The 26,135-nt window shown below is 40.3% G+C and overlaps 1 protein-coding gene across 48 annotated transcripts in view; it reads right to left on the minus strand.

Moving 5' to 3' along the window:
* Positions 1-26,135, minus strand: part of PTK2 (protein tyrosine kinase 2) — a 279,886-nt gene that overhangs the window by 155,316 nt on the left and 98,435 nt on the right. For 30 of the 48 annotated variants that reach the window (XM_070631065.1, XM_070631067.1, XM_070631054.1 and 27 more), the window contains 2 exons: positions 18,796-18,962; positions 6,345-6,432 (listed from right to left, as the gene is read on the minus strand). In XM_070631065.1, coding sequence (XP_070487166.1) covers positions 6,345-6,432; positions 18,796-18,962 — 255 coding nt within the window. The remainder of the gene's footprint in view (positions 1-6,344; positions 6,433-18,795; positions 18,963-26,135) is intronic. The other 18 variants (XM_070631073.1, XM_070631075.1, XM_070631082.1 and 15 more) reach the window with 1 other exon arrangement.

The raw sequence follows: 26,135 nt of genomic DNA on the forward strand, positions 1-26,135 counted from the left end.
ACTCTTTTTGTCAAATAAACCACTAATCATGTTACATTTAATGCTTTTTAGGAGACAATGGATGGACACACTCATTTTAAATCTCAAAACATTTGTAGGAGAAAACAATGACAACTTCATGTCAGATCCAGGCATCCTAAGAGCTGAAATTTCAATGGTGCCAAATGGTTTCTGTACAAGTTCAGCAGCACCGATGCAAATCTAGTTCAACTATGACAATGTCTTAACCAAACAGGGACGCAGCCCTTCACACTAAAGGCCACCACTATTTACAAAAAGTTGCCAATCAAATACACCTTTAACAAATGAAAGTTCAGAGAGATAAGGAGGAATAAAATGTTATATGGCAAAAGAAAGATGATTTCGGGGTAAAACACTTTTTTTGCTGTATAATAAGCCATGAGTTTTGGCACCACAACTTATTTTTATACACTCCTACTCTACACTGAATAGGGTTATAACTGGATTCTGGTTTATTTTTAGAGTGTGCTGATTAAGATCTTTCAGAATATTCTAAAATGGGTCAAAAGCATTTAGTGAATCATCTGCGATATCTCACCCTGGTAGTCACATTTAGGGCATCTTTCAAAGAAACTACGTGCACCCGTAGAACCATCTCCAGCCAGTAACCTAACCCTCAATATGCCCACTGACATGCTGTTTCCATCAGGACGTCATCCAAAACAAGGGACAGAATGAACAGTAAGCTTGGATGAAATTTCAAAATACGGAATAATAAAATTAAGGTAGTTTATTATAAGTTCTCTCTCTTTCATGGAATGGAAATGGTGGTAGAGAGAATCTAAACATAATTATTTTATTTCTACCTGATAAAAGAGCCAAAACAATAAAAAGTACTGATTCTTCTAAAACAGAAATAACAACAGATAATTCTAAGGAGTGTTCACTATTCCCCAATCTAGACCCTCAAGAGTTGCACATGTGAAGTTCAACAAAATAAAAGTTCCTAACAAATACACAAGGAAACATGTCTCTAGATGAGAGCTGGTGCAAGCCACCACCAACAGATGGAAAGCCCAAGGACTTCAGACTCAGAAGAGAGACATCAACTTTATATGAAATGATAAAAAAAATGAAAGCCAGGAAGCTTAGTAAACAATAATGGCTGTAAAAGATGGCCTGACAGACTTAAGAAAAGGTGAGGGGTGAGGGGGGATAAAACTTAAAACAATAAAAACTCAACAAACGCACTACACATCAAGTTAGTCACAGCTAAGGAGAGCTGGTGATCTGATAGATTTACCTGAACCACAGAGCCCAGAGACAAAAAGGTGAAAACAGGAGAGCAGCTAACGGCTACAGAGGCACAGACGGGGAAGTTCGAATGCGGACCTAAAATGAAATCCCAGAAGGAATAACAAAGGACAGAGAAAAGGCAAGATCTGAGTAGACATCAACTAGGACGTTTCAGAACGGAGGAAGAAGGCACGCACCCATAGGTACAGGCTGCACAACACAGATCAAGCAGGAAAAAATAAGTGGAAATCCATGCCTAGTTTGTAAGAAAACTGCAAAATACTGAAAATGAAGAAAAGGTCTTAAAGCCATCCAGAGAGAAAAGATAGGTCACCTACAAAGAAAGAATGAGAGCCAACTTCCAGTAGAAAATACTATCTAACTTCTGAAAGAAAATAACACCTACTCTGACTTTTGTACCCAGCAATGCTATCTTTCAAGCAGGAAAAACCAACATGAGCGACAGAGAAGATCTGCACAACACAACTAACAATCTTGAATAATGGATATTTACTGCACTGAACAATTAGAGAAGACACATTCTACTCAAGGAAAACTGGAACTTTGACAAAATCTCAACATGTGCAAGATGAAAGAAGTATAAACAAAGTTTGAATAACTAGTATCAAATGAACCACAGTCTCTAACCAGAAAGCAAAATTATTTCAGAAATGAACCAAAGGAATAAATTTTTAAATCCCCATATAATCAATTCCATTTCTACCAACACAGTGGACCAAATGTCCTGACCAATGTGCGCACTGAAAACATCTAAAAATGCTGACTAAAACGCTTTTTTTTAATCTTCTGGAATGCTTCTATGAGTTGGGTAACAAACGAACAAAAAGCCAAAAGCTGATGACGGAATGCAGCGGGCTCAGGGGAGAAACAGTGTCAGCTTTTACGCTAAGGCCAGAACTGAAAAATACACACATATGTTGTGAAACGTGACAACCGGCAAACAAAAGCAAGAGAATGATCAATATCCAATATCAGGACAATGGTCACCTGCCAAGAGTGCAATGGTAGGTGGGGGAGTGGATCACAGGGACACAGGACTGGGAAACACCAGGTATGTTCTCTTCATCTGGGCAGGAGGGTCACAGGTATTCGTTTTATTATTAAGAATCACACATTACAGGGGCCGGCCCCATGGCCGAGTGGTTAAGTTCGCACGCTCTGCTGCAGGCGGCCCGGTGTTTCGTTGGTTCGAATCCTGGGCGCGGACATGGCACTGCTCATCAAACCACGCTGAGGCAGCGTCCCACATGCCACAACTAGAAGGACCCACAACAAAGAATATACAACTATGTTCCAGGGGGCTTTGGGGAAAAAAAGGGAGGAAAAAAAAAGAATCACACATTACAAAAGAATACATGGATCCAGGTTACAAGATCTAAACAATTAAAAAGAATCAATGTTATCAAATTGTGAGTCCCTTAAAAATGGATTGATTTAGCTTGGAGTTCAGTGAAATTATATGAATATACATGTATGTATATATATATATATATAATATATATTTGCATCAAATGGTAAAAAGTTTTAAAAATAAAGAATGAGTGTCATCAAATTCTGAGGCCACTATAAAATAATTTATCTCAGAATTCAGTGGAAATTTTCACACACAAGTTCTTACAGAATACTCCAGCTGCATTCTCCATTAAATAGCTGAAGGTCCAATTTTTTACACACGCCTTTTTTTTTTGGAGTGTGTGTTTAAACAGGAGAAAGTTCTGAATCCCTAACTGATTTTTCAACATTGGAATTAAACCTGTTCCCAAGTTGAGTACTGTCTATGTAGGATAACATATGGCTCACCTACTATAGTTCTGGAATTTCCACACATGGAGAACAGATTCTTCATTCAATGGGTATCACAAGAAGTCAAATAAATAATTACTTGCCAAAGCAGCAATGCAAAAATCATACTATTTTCAAAACATTCTTTTCAGATTAGGGTAAAAAATATATAAATACACATTTTTTCCACATAAATGGAATTATATTATACATGTTTTATATATGGCCTGTTTTAAACAATAGCATTTAATGTACTACCTTCTATATCCATGAACTGAGTTGTACTTCACTCATTATGACAGATGTATAGATCTGAAACTCAGCAGAATTTATTTAACCAACCTCTTAATGACAGACATTTGCAATGCTTCCAATTTCCTTTTTTGTTAGTGTAAATGTTCCCATGAGCATCCTTGTACATACCACATACACACGTAAATCTTATTTCTTTAGAATAAATCCCTAGAAGTAGAATTATTAGTTCAAATCATATGAAATTGCCAATATTCAACTATTTTCTACTTACAAAACTGTCAATGCAAACCTGAAGGATATCAACATATTTAAGGCTCTTCGTATACTTTCCAATTCATTAGTTCTGACACATCACAGCATTTTCCTTCTTCCCTCCCTCCTGTCTGTAGTTTCAGCACTACTTTCCCTCCCCACAATACCGTCAGTTAGGCCTGAGACACTGGCAATCAACACGGGAAAGGGGCATTGCTAGCACTCCATTTGTATTTCTTTTAAATTAGAGGTGCTTGATAGAATACTATAAAAGCATACACAAAATGAAAGTAATTTTAGGACAGAGGTAATTTAAGTGATGTTTTAGAATATTTTCTGGACTTTCTAAAAAGATACCATATGATTAACAAGTTAAAAAAATTAAAAAGAGGATAGGGTGAAGAAGAGAACTGTAGAAATGGGTGAAAAACAGGAGGGGAGAAGGGGCTGGAAGGCTCACACTCACACGTGTATCACGATATGCAAACAGTAAATGCTGAATCCTCATAAGTCTTGTACTGTCTAAAGACTGAAATTCAAATAAGTATTGGGCAATTATATGGCAGACAATTTTATCTTGTTTAATCAACATAATGATCCTATGGGATAGGTATTATACATCTATATTTTAGTAGATGAAACAATCAAGCACGAAGAGGCTCGTCGAGGCACCCAGAATCACAGAGCTGTTAACGCACAAGAGGAACACTACCGCATGTGTGCTCATTACAGCTCACCTTCTCCTGGGTTTTATAAAGACTACTCAACTGAGTTACAAACACTGCAATAAGGTATGTCCTATCAGTAAGAGAAAATCTGGGATACACTGGTATGTGCAGGACTAACTTTTAATCATACAGATAGAAGCAAGGTCTTGCAAAAGGAAAAACTAGGACAACCTAGTAACAGCGTGAAAGGAACAAAAAAGTTGAAGATTTTTAGGCTAGCCCAGAAATTATAAAAAGGAATAACTGAGCTATTTAGGCTTGTATTACACATTCTGGAAATCAATGTCACTAAAGTAGTCATAGATTTCCATCAGTGGGTGGATTTTTTCAAAGAAATTAGGCCAATAGTGATATAGATCATCTACAAGAGAGAAAAATACACTATAAACATGTCAGTTAACTAAACTCTCCTGTCACCTCCTTCACCAAAACATGAAGCTTGCCAGACTGCTAAAGGATGAGGTGTAACAACATATATGAGAAGCAGTGTGTAAGATGGAAATCATTTTTGCAATATGAGTAGGCCTCCAACAATGTCTGCTAGAGTCTGAACATGACTTCTCTCTTCTCATTTTGCCAAACGTCACTCCCTCTCCCATTCAACCCTGTATTATAAATCTTCACAAGTTTCCACAAGTCCCTCACCTGACATTTCCCATATGACAAGAAAACAGACCCCAATAGCTGGAAACTCTCTTCACTTCCTGTCTCACTGTGTGGATCGTATAGGCAGGAATATCTGGTTATCTCGAAATAAAGCAATCTACCTTCTTACCTCCCTCCTTCTGAATCTAATCCACCTTTTCTGTTTCCTGACACTAGGTGCCTGGACTGACACAATCGGCTTCTTGTTTCTTTTATGCTCCATTTGAGTTGTCTCTAAGTCCTATCAAATCCATCCACTGCATTCACTTACTACCACACTGTTATACCTTAGATCTTTCTGATTTCTAACCTAAACGGCTGAAGAGCATCCTAACTTGCTTGCAGCCTTTTTAAGACCTATTCTACCCCCAGTACTGCCATCACATCAGGATGGTCTTATTTAAAAAAAAAAAATTCTTTTCAAGACATTCACTAATTAAATTCTTTAAATGGCTCCGAATAATCTGCAGGAGAAAACCTAAAATATTCTCCTTACATGATGTGGCCCCTATCTCTCTCACCTGTTTCTTCTCAAACCATTTGAGCTCAGATTTAAATGCATCATGTTTTCTGTGGTTTCAAATGGTGCTTTCCAGGGGCGCCACCTTGAGTGCAAACCTCTCTGGGTTAGCAGACCCTCCGATGCACAGTGACATCAATTGTGTTTACCAACAGCATAGACTGAACACGAAGTAACCGTCGACAGGAAATCCTCCTCTAGACTGAGGCATTTAAATGTGCAGATTATGTCATTTATTTCTGCATTCTTAACCCACAGTAGACATTTCTAATGAATATTTCTATTAAAATAAAAAATTACCAAATGCATTTAATTGCAAAATTGTATGTGCAAATGTCTCTCTGATATTCATTAAACATTTTTTCTGGCACTCTTCACTAACAGTATCAAGTAACATTTCTTTGGTCATAAAATTGTGTTGGCTCATTTATGCCACATATACTTATTGCCTAACTAATACTTTAGGGGAAAAAGCAAGCTAGTCTTATTGTAAAAAAGTCAATTCTGGCTTTATTGTGCAAATTGCTATTGAGATCATATGTGTGTAGTTGGCTCTGACAATAAATTCTACATCTGACAAATTCGTTCATCTTCAGGCATGATAATTATACTTGAATTAAAGACAGAGCAATCACTGTGTCACTTAGGACTAAACTGTCTCCCCACAAAAGAAGTATCTTTTAAGATTTGCCAAAGCATACAAAGATTCACAAAGTGCGAAAAAATTCATAATTTTTCACTCGTTAGAAGAGTCTCACTTCCCTACAGTGATAAATTTATATTCTCCCAAATGTTAGGTTTAATCTAATTCTAAAATAAAACCATGCAGTAAATAGAATTCAAAGAAACAAAGAGAAAAAGTATATTAAAGCACCCTCCTATACCTGTTGATAGAAGAAATTCAGAGTTGGCTTGTCTTCAGTAAACTGGTTTAGAAATCCTTTTGGCAAATAGCGAATTCTCAATTCATATCTAAAAAATAATTCACAAAATAGAACAATTACAAATAAGTAATTCTCTCAATTCATAGTCTACAATTACAATATTATTGTGTAGGGCATAGCCAATTATTCTGAAATATTATTTAAAAAATAAGTTAAAATATAATCAACTAATTTTAAAATGTAAATTTTTAAATTTTTCAGCACAAAAGTGTGCACATGTGTCTACAGCTGAACGATTCTGCAAGGAGACAGAGCATGCTGAGCAGATGCCCAGCCCTACACTCACGCTCCACCACCACCCAGGCCAGCAGCACCTTACGCCCCCCGACGGCTGACTTTATACGCATGGAATCACACACTACGTGCTTGTTAGGTTTGGCTTTTTTCATTCACCAATATGCTTGAGATTCATCCATATGCAGTAGCTCAAGTTTGCTCACAGCTGAAAAGTACTGCACCGTATGATACACCACAATTATTTATCCACATTACTGTTGATGGCCATTTAAATTATTTCCACTTTTTATCTATTAGGAATAATGCTTCCATGAACACTTTTTTTCTTCTTTCTCTAAGCACAAAAAGGTAATTTATTTGCTCAGACTGCCAACCTTCAAGAACGGTTAAAACAAAATAAACATCACTAGAAAGCTCTCTGTGTATCTTTCTTGTTATATGTGTGTGTGTGAACACACGCACGCGTCTACCCATGTGAACTCTCTTATGCACGCCTTTTGGTGAACACATGTACACATTTCTGTCGGGTCTATGGTATACCCCAGGAGTAGAGTCACCGGATCATGACAAACACACACATTAACTTTAGCAGATATCAGGAAGCAGTAGGCCAAAGACGCTGTGCCACTGACACTCCTGCCAGCAGCATGGAGCGTTCTGCTTCCTCTATTCCTCGCTTCTACTTGGTATCTCTAACTTTTTCGTTTTAGTCACTCTGACACTTACTGTCATAGAACACAGTGGTTTGAACTGGCATTTCCTTGATGAATAACGAGACTGGGCACTTCTTCACATGACAACTGGCCGTTTGGGGTATCTTCTTTTGTGAAATGTCTGTTAAGCTTTTGTCCTTTTTTCTATTGGGTTGTCTGTCCCCCCACCCCCACCTTATTTGTAGGTATTCCTTATACTTTCTGGATGTGAGGCCTTTGTTACTTAGTGAATATCTTCTCCTATGCTATGGCTTGCCTTTCACTTTCTTAATGGTATCTTCTAAAAATTATTTTAAAAATCTTTTATTTTAGGGGCCGGCCCCGTGGCTAAGTGGTTAGCTTCATGTGCTCCGCTTCAGTGGCCCCAGGTTTTGTCAGTTCCGATCCTGGGCATGGACATGGCACTGCTCATCAGGCCACACTGAGGTGGCGTCCCACATGCCACAGCCAGAAGGACCCACAACTAAAAATATACAACTATGTACCAGGGGGCTTTGGGGAGAAAAAGGAAAAATCAAATCAAAAAAAAAAATCTTTTATTTTAATGTTATCTTTTGAGGAAGAAAGTTCGTAATTTTTATGCAGTCCTATTTATTTGCCTACCCAAAGGCTATAGGGATATCTATTTTTTCTAAAAGTTTTGTTAATTATCTTTTAAAAAATGTAATAGGTTCACAAGGAGAAAAACCCAAGTAACCATCACAATTCTTTTCGTTTAGTTAAGGGTGGAAATAATGCAAGATACACAAACACAACTTCTGCCGACACTTTTAAGTGTCTGTCTTATTAAAATACACAATTGCCAAACAATGAGGTTCCATTTTAATTTTACTTTCAGGTGTTCAATAACTTATTTGACAGATATTTGACACTGGGCAAGTACTTGCAGAAGCATAACAGATTTCATTTATTTTTAATTTATAACTTAGCAGGCACCTTATACGCACTATTTCTCTTAATTAACGTAATAATCAGAGAACAGAAGTGTAATTATTCACACTTCACAGACTAGGAATCAGTTCCAAGGTTGTATGTTCCAGAATCAAAAAGGACACAGGAGGCTTTTGGTATGAATGCTATCCCATTTTAATGATAAGAGACAGGCCCCAAAATCACACATTTGGCAGCCTGGCTCCACATCTACGCTCTTAATATCCAGCATCCTGATGTTGATGATATCAACTAACACTTACTGACTACAAGGCATATAACAGAAATTGTGATAAGCATTTTACCCAGATGACTTCTTTTAATCAGTAACCACCCTACGAGAAGCAGGAACAATATGGGCTCTGGATCAAGACCGCCTACACTAGAATTCTGGCTCCATCACTGAATCACATGATTCACTGTCTGCTGTCACCTCTCTCTGCCTCAATTTCCTCATAAGGTTGTTGGGGGAAATAAATGAGTTAGTAAACATAAAACACCTAAAACAGTCACTCGCACATTACAATAATGGTCTCTAAGGTTTATATATTACATTAGTAATTACTCAACAAATATTTATTTCAGCACCAATCATGTACCAGGCACAGTTCCAGCGGTTGGGAAAGTGCTGGTCCTCAGTAAGTTTCCAATTTTGTGATAGAAGTTAGACAGCAAATACCCAAATATCTGTGAGGGGGTAACAAATGTTACAAAGACAACTAAGCAAGGTAATGGAATGACAAACGATGAAGTCTTGCTTTCTAAAGGGAGTCAGTGGAGGACACTCTGCTTCAGTGATGTGTGAACGACGATCTACAGGAAGTGGGGAAGGAATTGTGTGCTTACGTGCGGGGAAGAGTTCTGAGCAGATGGGAGAGGGTAAAGGCCCTGCGGCTGGACGGTGTGTGGGAAGCCAAACGCAACCAGAGCCCCTTGAGTGAGGACAGTGAGCAGAAAGGCTTCAGAAAGAGGTGGCATCAGGAGATGGCAGACCATGTGGGACCCTGCACGTCACCACTGTGGGGCTCACCCTCAGTGAGAAAGGGAGCCACTAGAGCACTGTGCACAGAGCAGTGTCATCACTAGATGGACATTTCTAAGGGCTAGTCAGGCGACACTACACAGTACAGACAACAGAGGCCAAGAAGAAGCAGGAGACCAGGAGGCGACTGTGCCACTCTGGGTGAGAAACAATGACCAGGTTACTATTTCACCCTATCTTCATAGATGGGGGGAAAGTTTTAGGGAATTACGTAATTTGCCCAAGTTCCCACAGTTATTAAGAAGTAGACATGGGATTCCTCTCCAGCAAGAACACGTATGAATGCCCAAATGCAGAATGAAACTAAGAGAAGGCACCTACAGCTTAAAACAGAGAGGAACACAAACTGATCTTGCTCATGTGGAAGTAGGCAAGGTCTTTAGACCGTGTTAAGGATTTTGGTCCCTGCTTCAACCCACTACAATCTAGCATATTTCTCCCCTCATGACCCTACTGAAACTTGGCACCTAATTCAATTCCAGTCCAGTCACCTCATCTCAGGCCTTAAACCACAGCCCCCGATGTCCAAGCCCATGCCCCTACTAGTGTCAACGTCCTCACTCTGCTTCTCCTCCACAAAACTTACCCTTCTCCTTACACTTCTGTTACTATTGTAACATCCTGACATACATTTCCACTTCTCTGCTGGAGGCCACTCCATGGACTTCCAAATAGCTGCTAAATATAACATGTCCCAAATAAAACCATCCTTTTGCTTCTACACCTAAGTAATGTATTCCTCTTAATGTCACTGACATCTAACCTCCTCAGTCTTACCACCAACTACAAGCAACAAGATACCCACAAGCTCACCAACTAATGGTGGGGATGAGCAGAAACATTTCTGAAAAGTTAAGCTGGAGAAACGCTCTGATAACCCTGGTACTGAGAAGGATCAGGGAGCCAGTTTGTGCACAGGGAAACAAAGGACGACTGGAGGAAACAACACAGATGATTCTCGTAAACAATGTGGTGTGGACAGCTCTTCCTTACAAGAGACTGCTAATTAAAAAAACCTAGAAGAGGCCGGCCCCATGGCCCGGTGGTTAAATTCCCACACTCTGCTTTGGCGGCCCAGGGTTTTGCCAGGCTGGATCCTGGGCGAGGACCTAGTATGGCTCATCAGGCCACGCTGAGGTGATGTCCCACACAGCAGAGCCAGAAGGACCCACAACTAGAATATACAACTATGTACTTGTGGGCTTTGGGGAGAAGAAGAAGAAGAGGAAAAAAAAAGAAGATTGGCAACAGATGTCAGCCAGGTGCCAATCTTAAAAAAAACAAAAATCATTAATTAAAAAAAGAAAACCTAGAAGGATGGAAATAGAAATTCATCATTTAGCAAAAACTACAGTGATAATCACTGCAAGAATCATCAATGATGCTGAAGGCAGTGGGTGAAAACGCAATGGTAAAGAGGCGTCTGTAACAGTCTCTGTATCTGCCCAGATGATCTCTCTTAATTACAAGGGGGAAATAAAAACTTTCTAGTGGAGAAACCTGGCCACCACCTTAACCAAATTATCCAAATTAAAAGCACCAGTAAAACGAGTCCTATCATATTACAGAATTCGTGATGCAATGCAATGAGAAGGGCACAACATCTTAACTGTGGTATTCTGGCCAAAATGCATAACCTCAATACAATCATGAAAAAAAATACCAGACAAACCCAAACTGCGGGACATGATACAAATAACCAGCCAGTATTCTTCACAAGTATCAAGGTCATGAAGGACAAAGACAGACTGAGGAACTGTCCCAGATTAGAGGAGACCTAGGGGGACAGGACTGTCAAAGGCACACGTGGTATGCTGAATTGGATCCTGGACCAGAAAAGGGACATTAAGTGGGACAACTGTGAAATATGATAATGCCTGTAGATTAATAGTACTGCATCAACGTTAATATCCTGGTCCAATAACTGAACTATGTGGTTATTATGTGAGATTTTACCATTTAAGGGAGCTGGCTGATGGGTACACAGGATTTCTGTGTACTGTTTTTGCAATTTTTGATACATATTGAGAATAAAAAGAAATTCCCATAAGACTGATTGTTCTGTAGCTGTGGTAACAAATATCCACCAGAACCAGTTTTAAACCAGCTTGGTCAATAAACATCAGTTGTATGGCGACTGACTAGAAATGTATGCATCTTTGTACTGTCAGTATCTGGTGCAGAAGCATCCAGTAAAAGTTTAATTAATAAATCAGCAAATTTGGAAGTCCATCCTTTTTTTTAAAGGTGTCACTTCCAAATTTGTCAGAGTGTTCCTCTATTTACTGTCATACTGCTTTAAATCTTTTTAAGAACTCCTGTTGAATTCAGCATTATAATGAGAGACCAGCTTTTCAAATTAAGGTATATGCATATGCAATGTCATTTCAAGATAACACAGAAAACTGTATCAAAATACAATCTAAAACTTCCTAAACTATCATTACTCATTTTCTTTTGTCTTCTTTGAAAAAGGACATCTTACCTCTACATAAAAGATTTTTTTCTCCTGCAAAGGACTGAAAAGAAACTCATCTCTTTGCAGAGCGAGAGGAGCTGCTAAACAGCAGAGAACAGAGGAGTGCTGAGCAGGAGAATGCGAACCACATCTTGATAACAATGAAAAGGATTTTCTTTTTCACTTGCTCTGCAAAGCCCCACAATGCTTTCTCAAACACCAAGAGAGCCTTCTCTGAGACCTGGCCCTCAAAGCCCTGAATTCAACATCTGAAAGGACTGGGCCATTTCCCCAGAAGCTCTTACAGTCTGTGTGTATCTGATTAACCCACTCAGAAGCCAAACAGACCACTCCACATAGGTGATTCCAGATAACTGAAATTTAGTTACCCAAATTCAGTTAACTAGAATTTGATTATCTAAGTGCAAAACTTTAGAGTTTAAATCTGTTTCACGGAAGACTCTCAAAACTGCAAGACACCTTTGGTTTTTTTAAAAACTAGCTATGGTATTGTAATTTAAACTTTTTTGGCTGACTCAACATCCTAACAAATACTACCCACTTAACTGGGGTCTCCCAGGAACCCAGTGACAGGCAAGCAAGCTCCTGCCCACTCCTGGGCAGACTGGGAGGAGGCAGGGCCAGGGGCACGTGCATACTCAAGGAGGGATTCCGAGCTCCGCCCCAGAAGCTGGGGACTCAGCACAAGTTCCTTCAGGGGATTGGGGGGCAGGTCGCTCCCCCTACAGAGGCTCTGGACTGCTTCCCTCTGGTCCTTTATTTCTATGTTCCATTTTGTCTCACTCAACTGGTATGTCCCCAACAATACTCTAGGTTTGCTTTTTATTTTATGAAAGCACATCATGCTATATATACGTCATCTTCTGGGATTCAATTTCTTTCAGTGAGGTAAAATTTACTTTACAAAAAATTAACCATTTTTTAAAGTGGACAATTCAGTGGTATTGGTATTCAGTGCACTCACAACGTTGTCCCGGGACTGACTTTTGTCACACAACGTCATCTGGCTATAGTGCTGCATGTCTCTATAGTTCACTCATTTTGACTTGTGTAAAATTCCACTGTGTGACTATTCCACAATTGACTTCACTGTCACTGGTTCTTCTAAGAATATTCCTGCCTCTCTAGCTTAGTACAGAAATGCAAGTCTCTCAAGGACAGCGTCTCAAGTGGAACTGCAGCACTGTGGGGTATGTAATGACTAGATATTCAAGAGGATGCTAAGATGTTTTCCCAAATGGTTTCACCAATTTACATTCTCCTCAGCAGTGCACCTCACACCTTGTTGGATCCACAACCTCTCCAGCTACTGATACTGTCAGACAACTTACTTTTTGCCAACCAGATAGTGTAAGACAGAATCTCGTGGTCTAGAGTCGCATCTCCTCGATCACTAATGAAGCTGACAGTGTCTTCCTATGATTACTGGCCAAACTTGTTTTCTCTTTTATGAAAATACCTTTATTGCCCACTTACTGAGTTGTTTGCAATTTTTATATTGAGCAGAAGAACTCTTGACATCATCTTTTGTCAGTTACATGTCTTGAAATTTGTTTTTACACTTTAAAAAATCTATCTTTTGATAAACAGAATGTCTTAATCTGAGCAAAGTCAAATTTGTCATTCTTTCCTTTTACAGTGAACATTTTTGGGGTATTAAGAAAATCCTCCTACTCCAGGGCCAGAGACAGATTCAATTATATTTTCCATTAAACTTTGTCTTTTTAAACTTGATCCATCTCAAGTAGATTTCTGTGGCTCGTTTGAAGTAGGATCTAATTTTGTTGTTACTCTTCCTACAAGAATAGCCATTTATCAAACCAGCCCTTCCTTTCCCCAGTGGTGTGTCCTGACACCTGTGTAAGGTCATCCTGCCTGAGAAAGTTACAACCAAATACATGCGCTGCAAACTTGCTTACTGAGGTGTTTGGAGAACTGAAGACTCAAATTAACAAGCTTATATCTCAGGTTTATTTAAAAGTATCAACAGATCCTATAGCAGATAGCGTGAAAAGAAATCTGTTAAAAAAATCTCATTGGAATGGAAACTGATATCCAATTATCCTCATGAGTCCCAGCACTTTCATTTGAATATTAAGATCTTCCCTCTCAGAACTAAAGCCAGAACTGTAGCTGCCTTTACGCACTTACCTATGAACTGAGAGACAATGTCTGCTAGTGAGAGAAAGATTATCGAATGTTCTGTTTCTTGTAGTTACACATCTAACACAGGAGTACAGAAGAAAGAGCTGAGCGCACGAGCTCAATTGCCGCTCTGCCACCCATTTAAGCTGTGTGATCTCAGGAATGTGATTAAGCCTCTCTAAACCACAGCCTTCTCAGGGGTAAAATGGCAAAAGGAGAGTACCTACTTGATAAGACTATCATAACATGAATAAATTTTGATAAAATAAGTCCAGTGTTTAGCACGATGTCTGACACATAGTAAGCAACATGTATTAATTCATCGTAATATTTTGCCTCTTGCCTTATTTTACAATTTCATTTCCATGATTCAATTTTCACTTAAATTTTTTTATTTGGTGCTTACCATATACCAGGCACAGCGAGAAACCAGAAACAGAGCAGTGAGTAAGACAAAGTCCCTGATGGAGAAAGATCATATCAAGCAGGCAGCAGGTTCTATCCAGAGAATGGTCAGAGAAGGCCACAGGGAAGAGGTGACAGTGGAGCTCTCACCCTCAACGAAGGGAAGTCCAAGACATGCTGGAAACGGCAGAGGGCCATACTCAGCAGAGTCACACTAAGTTCAAAGGCCCCAGGGAGCAACACGCTTGGCTTGTTGAAAAACCAGTAAGAGCCAGGGTGGCTAGGGTCATGCAAGTGAAAAGTTCCAAAAGATAACGGCTAAGAGAAGAGAGATGGAAGGCCATATTATTCAACAAGCAGGAAAGCTGGCAATAGAGAAGAGACTATCAAATTAGATCCCAACCTTAGTACCTCTGAACACGAAAACTGAAATTTCAAAGGGACCAAAGTTGCTAGAGTGGAAGAAGGGGAGGAACAGCAGGAGACGAGGACTGAGAGAATCAGAAACTTTGGAGTTGGCTCCGGAGGTGACGAGGAGGTCCTGGAAATTTCTGAGCAGGAATGAGTTACACGTTTCATTGGAAAAGGACCCATCAGTAAACTGTGAGCTCCACCTTAAAAACATATCCCTGTACAACTGCTTCTCATCTCTTCTACTGCTACGTCCTCAGTCTACCACCTTTTATCATTTCTGCCTGGGTCATTGCAATAACTTGTTTATTGGTTTCTCTCTGTCTATCCAATTAAAGTATGAATTTAATGTCAAAGGCAGGTCTAGGGAGAAGAGGAAGAGAGGAAAAGAGGTCACTGGAGCAGCCCAAAATTTAATGGCTAAGGAGGAGGAGAAAGACTGTGAATGGTCAGTAACGCAGGAGGAAAATCTTTACCAGAAAGCTAAGTGAGGAGAGGATTTAGACAGAAGGAAGTGACTGAGTGCGTCAGACAGTGCAGAGAGGCGGACTGAGACAGAAATACAAGTACATGTGTACTGGACTTTAAGGTAGAATAGATTTCCTTCTGTAAGTCAAAGGAAATGCTGGAACATCGCTGTTTTAGATGCCTCTTATAAAGAGCAGACAGCTGGAATTTATTTTTTAATCACACTCTAATAATCTCTAACCATTTACTGTCAGTATCCTTGCACTTATTTCTGAAATCTTATTTGTGATTGATATTTATCCTATTTTCCCATGCTTTCTTTCTCTCCATTTCTTACCTTCTTTTGGTTGCTATATTTCTCTAAAACCTATTTACCCATCTACTGTTTAAGTTATAAAATCTATTTCTAATGTTTTAGCTGTTACCCTTGTATAAAATCTTGAGACCTAGCTGACAGCACTTTAATCCTGATCACCTCTCTTTTGACATGCATCCAGTATTGAGCCCTACTTTTTTAATATAGAAAGTCAGTTCTGGGGCTGGCCCGGTGGCAGAGCAGTTAAGTTCGCACGTTCGGCTTCTCTGCGGCACGGGTTTCGCTGGTTCGGATCCCGGGTGCGGACATGGCAATGCTGGGCAAAAGCCATGCTGTGGTAGGTGTCCCACATATAAAGTAGAGGAAGATGGGCATGGATGTTAGCTCAGGGCCAGGCTTCCTCAGCAAAAAGAGGAGGAATGGCAGTAGTTAGCTCAGGGCTAATCTTCCTCCAAAAAATAATTAAATAAATAAATTTTTATCATTATTTTCGTTTTATGGAGCCAAATGCTTATTTAGAGCTATCCAATTTTTTTGCTAGCATTCCTTCTTGCATCTGAAACCCTCCTTCAGAGACCATTTTCCTTTTTCCTGAGGTTTTTATGTAGAGGTTCCCCGCGTGGTAAACTCTCTAAGGAAAATGTCTCTACATCATCCTGTTCTTGAATGGTAATTTAACTGGGCAAACAAATACATGTTGCCAGTTACCTTTTCTCACCACTTCAAATGTGTTATTCCACTATTTTCTTGGCATCATTATTGCTGTAGAGAAGTCTGAATTTTTCTCTGCTTGCTTTTAACATCATCTCTTTTTCTTTTGTACAACACTATTTTACTATAATCTGCCAAAGTGTGAATTTAGTTTTATTAACCCCGTTTGGGATCTTAGGTTAATCTTGGATTTGAGGACTCATGTCATTCACTGATTCTAGATAATTCTCAGCCATTATCTTTTAGGATTATTTCCCCTTCCTCATTCTTTTTATCCTCTTTCTCTAGTATTCCTATTAGAAATGAGTTGACTTCGCATTCATGTCACATAAACTTGCTTTCATATATTACATCTGTTCATCTCTGTTATGTTTTGGGCAAATTTTCTCAGATCTATCTTCTTGTTTACTAATTTCCAGCTATGTCTAATCTGCTGTTTTTTCTATCCAATGATTTCTAGAACTCCTGTTTGGTTCTTTTTCAAATCTGTTTGGTTACTTTTAACAGTCTCCTGTTTCTTACTGACTTTAAGAACAACCAGTACTAATTCTCACGCTTGAAAATACCACGCATGTATCAACTGTACCTCCAATCATATTTTCTTCTTTCATCACCTCCACCTACTATCCATGCAACCTCCACTAATCTTATAAACCTAGCTACATTCTCAGAGTTTTTAAGATTACATTATTCCTATTGAGATAAGCATGTTGATTTTAAAAACCTATACTATAAAGTCAGACAGCTAAATTCAAATCAAAGCTATGCCACATCCTATTTATGTGAATGCAACTTAAACCAATTTCGTTGTGCCTCTGTCTTCATCTGTAAAAATAGGGATAACAAGAGTCTTTACCTCATAGGGTTTGGGTAAATGAAATACACATTTTACAAATTACAAATATTCAAATTATAAATACCAAATAGCTGGCACAGTGGTTGGCTCTTAGCAGCCACTCAGTGGTGACAAGACGTCAGTGTTATCATCGTCTGCATCAGTACTAGCAGCAGCAGCATCTTCATCATCCTTCATTCGAGGAGGGTCAGCCTAAATTTGTCTTTCTTTTGAGGATTCAAAATAAAACAGTCCCTACTCAATTTTACTTGAAATAAGGTAAAATAAATTGGCTCAAGAAAACAAAAACAAAGCTTGTAGACTCAGAGATTTACATTCAACAAACATTCTCTTGAGTACTAAGAATACCATTATGAAGGTTTCTCTCACGTGTCTATATAAGCTAAGAAGATTATAAACTGTGCTAAACAAAAACACCTGCAGGTGTTTTCAAATACCTTCGAGATATTCTTAACTTTTAAACACTTACTTGACTAACTGACTAAATACAGGAGTTGGAGGTCGATTTTTCAGTAGCCATTGAGGTAAATCAATCAAACTATACTCTCACAGAATATTTCATTAGCTCAGTTCAGCTATTTGACGAATTTGAAAATACAATCTAGGGGCCGGCCCCATGGCCGAGTGGTTAAGTTCGCGTGCTCTGCTGCGGGGGCCCACGGTTTCGCCAGTTAGGATCCCGGGCGCGGACCCGGCACCACTCATCAGGCCATGCTGAGGTAGCATCCCACATGCCACAACTAGAAGGACCCACAACTAAAATACAGGACTATGTACTGGAGGGCTTTGGGGAGAAGGAGGAAAAATAAAAAATAAAATAAATAAAACCTTTAAAAAAAAAAAGACTTGTGGCTTAAATTTAAATATAGGTGCTGTGCCCTGAAGCCTGTGATACTCAAAAAAAAAAGAAAACACAATCTACAATCATCTTTAGTTTTGCAGCATTATCTTAAAAACAAGGACCCCTGTGGAAGAACCCCATTTTTACAAGTTACACTTCTCTCAAATGTAAGTGTTTTCGATGTACAATTTCCTACAAACATCTTGTTTGCTTAATAGAGAAAAAAATTATTAGGAGAGAACCAGGGAAAGGACAGTTATCGGGAATTCTTTTACTTCATCTTGAATGGTTTCAATTTCATTAAGGTCAGCACAAGTCACTAAGACGTCACTTCCTAATTTTAATGTTGTATGCGAATATCAAATATACATATATCAAAAATACACTCTTCAGGTGAGCTAAGGATTACTGGGCACAATCATGCAAGCTGTGCAATCCATTAATAAGGTAATTAGGAGTGGTCTCCTCAGGGCACATGAAGTTCTGCTGAGAAAAGGATGCTGACAGAACAGAAAGGAAAAGCATCAGGGCTTGAGTTCCTGGAGTAGGGATGGACACAAAGCAGCACTGACAAGAGAAGTGTGACTACAAAAGGCCACCACGGAAGAACGGAATCAGACGGCTCACACAATCAAAAGTCAACGGTCCCCCAAAGACAGACTAACCACAAGTCTAGGAGAGATCACTGGTTAATAATTACCAGCCAGCCGTATTTATGCAGGAGTCGTACCGACAATCAGTGTGAAAATCAGGCATAGACATTTATCCTCTTGTGCGTGATTTAATATGCAAAACAAATCAAGTGCGAGTCACACCAAAGTAGGTTTGTAATCTTACTTCCACTCCTCTGGGGGGTGTGCAAGTTCATACTTCTCCCTCACATTGGAGACACCCATATCCAAATGGAGCCAGTGAACCTCCTCTGACCGCAGGTGACTGAGGCGAAATCCATAGCAGGCCACGTGCTTTACTTTGTGACTGTCCACTATCTTCTGAATGATGCCCTAAAACATACCCCCCACAAAAATGACTGTTATAAACAAAAAAAACTGTATGCTAAAAGTTAATGCAATGTTCATTTCTTTTAGTTAATTATCAGAAATCTTTGGTAAAAGAGTATCGAGTTAAATAAATTACTTAATTTTACTTAGGAATCTTCTTTCAGTATTCTTATGAACAAGGAAAAGTTTTCAAAAAACACAAAAAGAGGCTCTCTCCTTTTCTTTATTGATAATTGAGGCATGGAAATTTAAAACACATTTCTGCAGCCCCACCTTTGCATCATCCCCAAACTTATCAAAGCATACCAGAAACTCTGTGGGCATCACTTGCTGAGGACTAGAACCAAGGGGGTTATACTTTCTGAACCAAGGAAGCATACTGTCTAAGAATGGGCTGCAAGCTTAATATTATTTTTTAAAAACACACATTTAGGAGCCTACAATTAAGGCCACATTTCTGATAATATTGATGACATATGAAAAGTTAGTTGAAGTTGGCCCTAACCAATCTGCTCTTTGCTCTCTATACATCAGTATGCAGCAATCTACAATAGCCCCAATCTAATGCTTCCAACGTGTGTGCCCCACCAGTTCAGAGGAGATGAAAACAACCTTTGGAGGAGCACATCGGGGAAGGCTCCCTAGAGATGGCTTTCTCCCTAGAGAAAGGGAAGCATTAGAATTGATTCTTGCCCTATACCTGCACAGGTGTGGAAGTCCTGTGCATGTATGTTTGAAAAGAGGCAGCAACACATGGAAGACTGACTTGGGAATATGACCGAAACCATGCGATGCCTTTACATGAGGATGTGCTAATCAGAATCCACTGTAATCTGCCCAGAATCTTAGGCCATTAGTAAGTCTCTAATGATGCTGATATTAACATGAAAATGTCTACTAATCAATATTGTCTATTAAAGAAAATCAACACCAGTTTTTAAAAATTAGCAATTAACTGAAGCTATCACATATAACTTATAAGACACATCTTAAAAGTTCCTACACACAGTAAGTATTTCTTTATTACAGCACGATGTTGTCAATAATACAATTAAGGGTGTCCCCAGCCCTACGCATAAGAAAAGATAAATAACATGTACTACACACAAAGACTGTCAAGAACCCAGTGTGTCCACACTAAGGGCAGGCCTGGTACCCGCATGAGGTTGACTTCCCTTTCAGATTACTCAATCCCTGGGACAAGTCTGTGTATCAAGCATGGGAGAGTAGAGGAAGGAGCATGGAAGGAGGGAGTAAATATGGGATCAGGGAGAAAGCACAAACCAAGGACCAGGCTGGGGGAATCAAAGACAATTTCACAAAGACGATGAAGTCTCACAGAGACAGGAGGGATGTTTGCAGCCTATGAACTCTGGGTGGAACTGAGAGAGGCATAAAACGTCCTTTCTGGCTTTTAGATTCAAGTCCTTGAATTTCTGAGAGGGCCACCGTGAATGACAGTGCAGGTTAGACCCTCCCATGGGCGCCCAGCCAAGGGGGCAGTGCGAGCCTAAACCCAGCCTGAGCTCCAGTTTTCAAATCTTGTGCCCTGGGGTGGGAGACCTGCCTAGAGGAGGGGACATCTTTTTCTAGTAATTCTCTCAAAGGCGACTTCTGCAGCTTCTCCTTGCCAACACACAAATCCCTTAGCTACAAATGATGGGAGCTGGCGCCTCTTTCAAATTCCCACAAAAGCGCCTTTGTCTCCCTGTCCCAGCTCTGCCAGTTCACTACCAAGTGTACACCACCTCCAGCTACCCCTGCACTACAGCCCAGGTCTGAGCGCGTCTTCTCTTGACTCCACAAAGCTCACTGTTACTACATTCCAGAGCAACCTCTCTGCTGTTAGGGCTACAATTCACGTTTCTCTCTCTCATCGTCTGAGTGCACTACGTCTATCCTTCCACGCCCAGACACAGAGGGTGAGGCAGTGCACAAACCATTTCTTAGACCTGTATTGCCATCAACACCCTTGGAGGAATCCCACCTTGTCCGGGTGTGTTCCCTGAGGACCCCTTGCAAAGGGACCTCTGAACTCACGGGGCGCACACAGGGGCCCACCTGCAGAGAAGCAGTATCAACTGGAGAGGCTTAGTACAGAACTGTGGTGCTTTTTAGAGGAAAAGCAGGTCCTGAGTTTTGGAGTTTCATGGAATAGAGAGAGTTTTAGTCAGTTCACTTGATCACACTGCCTGAAGACACCCAGAATGATTTCAACTTTGGGTTTGCATAACAAAGATTTCCCATACTGTAGCACCTCAGGACTCCACACGTTGCAACTTTCACTCTCCATTAAAAAATGAAGCAATAAACACATAGACATTTCCTTTTATTTCATTTTTTGCTTTTTCATTATGCTTCCACATCACGTTCTGTTCTATTTCTCATTCTCCAGTACTCTTATAAACCTCCCTTCTGACTTAATTTGGATAGCAGCCAAGATTATGAATATACAAGGTACTTAAATATTTGATGCTGAATGCATATACTCAGTAACTTAAATAATTTTGAGAACCAACTATTTGGTTCTGGACAACTGAACACATAACTTTGAGAACTAAATATTCAGTGAGGAATGCATACTCAACAAACACTACGATGCTACCTACAGAAATGCTACCATTTCCACATAACACACACACATACATTAGTACATGTCTAGTATTTCTGGAATGCATACATTTAGAAAAGTGACTTCTCTAGGGAGATAACAGGACAAGGGTTTATAATATGCCACTAATGGTGGCTGAATTAAATTTAAATTTCTCATCCTGGTTTTAAAGGCTCATGACAATCTAGCCCTACAGTATATGAAATAATACTTAGCTACTCTGAAATTTCCGTTTATTCATTTAAATTACATCTCAGGCTTTGGAAACCCACAATTTTCCTGATTAAATTCTCATGTAAGACACTCACAGAGAAAGAATTCTTCTTAACGTTGAAATTAAAAAAAGCCAGTGTCTGCATCATACTTCTATCTTTTCAGGAACAGCATGCAGTGTACAGAGCCATTTTGCTACTGGTAGACAGTTATTTTCTTCTTTATTTCCTTGTTTTGGGGGAGAAAGGGAGGTGGAAATGCAAAAATACTGCTATGAACAACTTTCTAGCTGTCATCATACACACGTAGAAGCATTGCTTAGAAACAGACACACTGGGGCCGCCCCGTGGCCCAGTGGTTAAGTTTGCACACTTCAGCAGCCAAGTGTGTCAATGTTTCGGATCCTGGGCGTGGACATGGCACCGCTCATCAGGCCATGCTGAGGTGGTATCCCACACAGCAGGACCAGAGGACCTACAATTATGTACCAGGGGGGTTTGAGGAGAAGAAGAAGGAAAAAAAAAAAACACTGACAACAGATATTAGCTCAGATGCCAATCTTTAAAAAAAAAAAAAAAAAGGTTTAGGGACCGGCCCAGTGGCGCAGCGGTTAAGTGTGCACGTTCTGCTCCTCGGCAGCCCGGGGTTCGCCGGTTCAGATCCCGGGTGCGGACATGGCACCGCCTGGCACACCATGCTATGGTAGGCGTCCCATATATAAAGTAGAGGAAGATGGGCATGGATGTTAGCTCAGGGCCAGGCCTCCTCTGCAAAAAAGAGGAGGACTGGCAGTAGTTAGCTCAGGGCTAATCTACCTTAAAAAAAATAAAATTTAAAAAAAAAAAAGGTTTATCAATTTAATGGACCAAAAAAAGGGAGAGGGCATTTCACTACTGTCATAATTACATTTCCCGAATTAACTTACTAGGGAGCTGAGGCTATAATTTTGTTTCTAAAGGTTCTTTTTATGATTTTGCTTGGTTCATCTTGGTCACTTATCTTTTAGACAGTGTCTGGAAAGAAATGACATTTTCCCATTGGTAGAAATTAGTCACGCAATCCTTTCCTTCATGTTTATTCATTTGTGAATGTTCACTCATTCATCAATGACCATCTAAAGTGCCCACTGCATGCATGGTGCTAGTAATACAACGATGAGTAAAATGTAATCCTTACCCTCAAAAGTCTCAGAGTCCAGTAGGAGAAAGACGCAATAATGAATACATGCAAAAGGGTAATAAGTGCGTGGGGAAGGTGGGAGGGAGGAACAAGACAAAAAAGAATATTTGATATTTTTAGCTACCTCATCACAGATAATTTGCAAGATTTGTTTATTTCGAGAGGAGATATCGGAGGCCATACGTATTTTTCTAACACTGTCCACGTCTTCTTCCTCCTAAGAATCACCAAGTAGCATCATCACTACTGATTTGTCTTTCATAACGTCCAGGGGTCATCTTTCTCAGTGCTTCTCTTCCAGACACTCCTCTCTTTTAGGAAACCAACAAGTTCCTACCATTCTTCTCTAATTGTGGCTCTATCGGTAGGAGCCTATCATGCAGTTACCAAAAACAAGATGCGGAAATCTAAACCCTCTTCTCCAACAGCTAGTACATCTCCTCCGCTTGGTTCAGTAGCAAACTAGGAGTCCTCCTGAAAATCCCCCAAGACAAAGTACGCACTTTGCTGGTCCACAGTCATTCCATTAGTTCCCAACCACTGCTGTAACAAATGACCATGAACTCAGGGGCTTAACGTAAAATGAACGTATTACTTTTCATTTCTGCAGATCACAAGTCTGAAATGGGTCGCACTGGGCTAAAATTAAGGTGTCAGCAGGGATGAGCTGCTTTCTGGAGGCTCCAGCTGGCCTTTTGCAGCTGCTAGAGGTGCCTGCATTCCTCGGCTCACGGTTGCCTTCCTTCATCTTCAAAGCCAGCAGTGCTGCATCTGACCCTTCTTCTGTAGTCCCCTCCCTCTGCCCACAGCCAGAAAAGGTCTGCTGCTTTTAAGGACTCATAATCTCTCCATCTCAAGGTCCTTAACCTTAGTCCCACCTGCAAAGTTCCTTTTTCCAGGTAAGGTCACATATGCCCAGGTTCTGGGGATTAGGATGTCGACAACTTTAGGGGCCATTATTCTGGCTGCCACAGTCACCAGATCTAAGGATTCAGTGATCAAGAATTCATTTTTCTCGTGCTCTGCTGTCTCATACTCTCCTTCTTAACACTGCTTTTGATTCTTTTTCCCCAACGTCTTTCTTTCCAGATGATACTTTCTACCCATTAAAAGAAGTTTAACTTTCTAACATCTCTGTAGTCCTTTCCTACACCAAAATTATTTGAATCCATAATGATCAGCGTTCAAGTTTTTAAGTGTGCACTCCCCTGCTCCTCTACCAGAGAGAACAGCTTACACTGATAAGATGCATAAGGCAGTGAGTGTCGACATCCGACAATAAACACTGGAGACCCGGGACCATTGCAGACAAACTCCTCCAGGCAACTGTCTCTGGCGGGACTCTGGGAAAACCGCCTGAGGGAGTCCTTCCCCTACAACTCCCAGCCGTTCTTAGCACGGGACAGCTCTGCTCACGAACTCATACCTTCTGTAAACCCACAGAATTCCAAATTGTTTGTGTATTTTCCCATTCCAACCAGAAAACTGATTTTAAATTGATCAGAATGTTACTTTCTACTGCTATTCTTCCCATTACCAGCTTGGTAACAGTAATTAGCACTAATGCAACCAAGTATATTCACGTTTTAGCAAACTACGTGGACTGATTTTGGTTATTTACTGTTGCAGGTTCAGGTAATTACGTCAATATTTTTTTAGTGGCTCATGAGGAGTACTGAAACCTGAGAGTTTGCTATGTATTTAGAAAAGTTCAATAAGCCTGTTAGTGAATTTTAAGATGCTTTGAATGTGACAAGAATATTGTCCAAGAACTCAACTGCTACTTAATCTTTGGCAGCATTTTAATGTACTTGCCCAGATTTCGTGTCTGGGCATAAAAATGAGTTGTTTTAGGCCTTGCGATTTAAAAAAAATAATAAGTAGGAATGAAGGTTTGATAGAAATATCACTAAGGCCAGGTATGGTTTTAGATAGGTGTAATCTCTGACGATCAATTCAATTTCTTTTGTGATTATTAGTCTATTAAGGCTTTCTACTTCTGCAACCAATTTTCCTAATTAATATTTCTCCATTTCTCCATTAGAAGTACTCCATTTCATCTAGGATATCAAACAGGCATTCAAAAAGGGATCTGTCAAGCACATGCTATGTGACTGCTGGCACTGCTGAAGATGCTGGTGACAACACCATGAAGCAGAAAGGGCCCTGCTGGCACAGAGCTTACAGTCCAGCGGAAGAAAGCAGATAACAAATGAGCAAACAAATCAAGAAACAAGACAATTTAAACTAGGAAAAAACACCTGAAGAAAATATAACAAAATAGGGTAAAGGGGAACAGAAAAGTGGGGGAGAGGGAGCACTTTTGGGCTGGGGGGACAGGAGAGTGAGTGAGAGAGGACAGCTGTGGGAAACACGATGAGAATGGGTAACAAGAGCCAGATCCAGTAGGTCCCTGTACGCCACCAAAGGAATCTGGCTTTTCTCTGAGAGAAACATGGAATGACTGGAGGTTCTGAGCCAATTACTGATTAGAAGACTGGCATGTTAGAGAAACAGTCCAGGAAGCAGAGAGTAAGAGTGACCAGCAGGACAGAAGGTTGCAGGGCATGAAGGGGAGAAGAGAGCGGAAGGGGCTCTTGAAGGACTTGAATGTTCACTCTAAATAAGACAGGAAGCCACTGGAAGGTTCTGAGTACAGGAGTGACATACTCTGGCTTTCATTTAAACAGACACAGGGGGCAAATGGGGAAGGTGGATGTCAGTTAGGAGACCATGTGACAACGCATACGAGAGATGGTGGGGCTCAAAAAAAGGTGCAGCAGCGTAGGTCCTATGAAGCATGTGGATTCTAGGTATATCCTGGAGACAACGTGGGCAGGAGTAGCTAATGCACTGGATGTAGAGCATAAGCCAAAGAGGAGGAAAAGACGATTCCAAAGGCCCTAAGGGACTAAAAGGAGGGGAAACCCTTGCACTGAAGCACTGGGTCGTTCTTTTGGAGTAAGAAGTGTAAAGACAGAGAAGAGGGGAGTTGATGCAGTTAGGCGGCAGTAAGGTCATAAATTTAGAATGAGACCAATCAGGACGGGTACACGTGTGGAGCAGGCGGAGCGGTGGATTACTCCACGGTCACAGCTTTAGGAGACTGTGAAGATGGAAGAGAGGTGCAGGAGAGACGGCCCGCAGGGTAGCAGTGTGCTGGAGGGCCGCGG

Source organism: Equus przewalskii, chromosome 8 (assembly GCF_037783145.1).
Source record: "Equus przewalskii isolate Varuska chromosome 8, EquPr2, whole genome shotgun sequence".
NCBI lineage: Eukaryota > Metazoa > Chordata > Mammalia > Perissodactyla > Equidae > Equus > Equus przewalskii.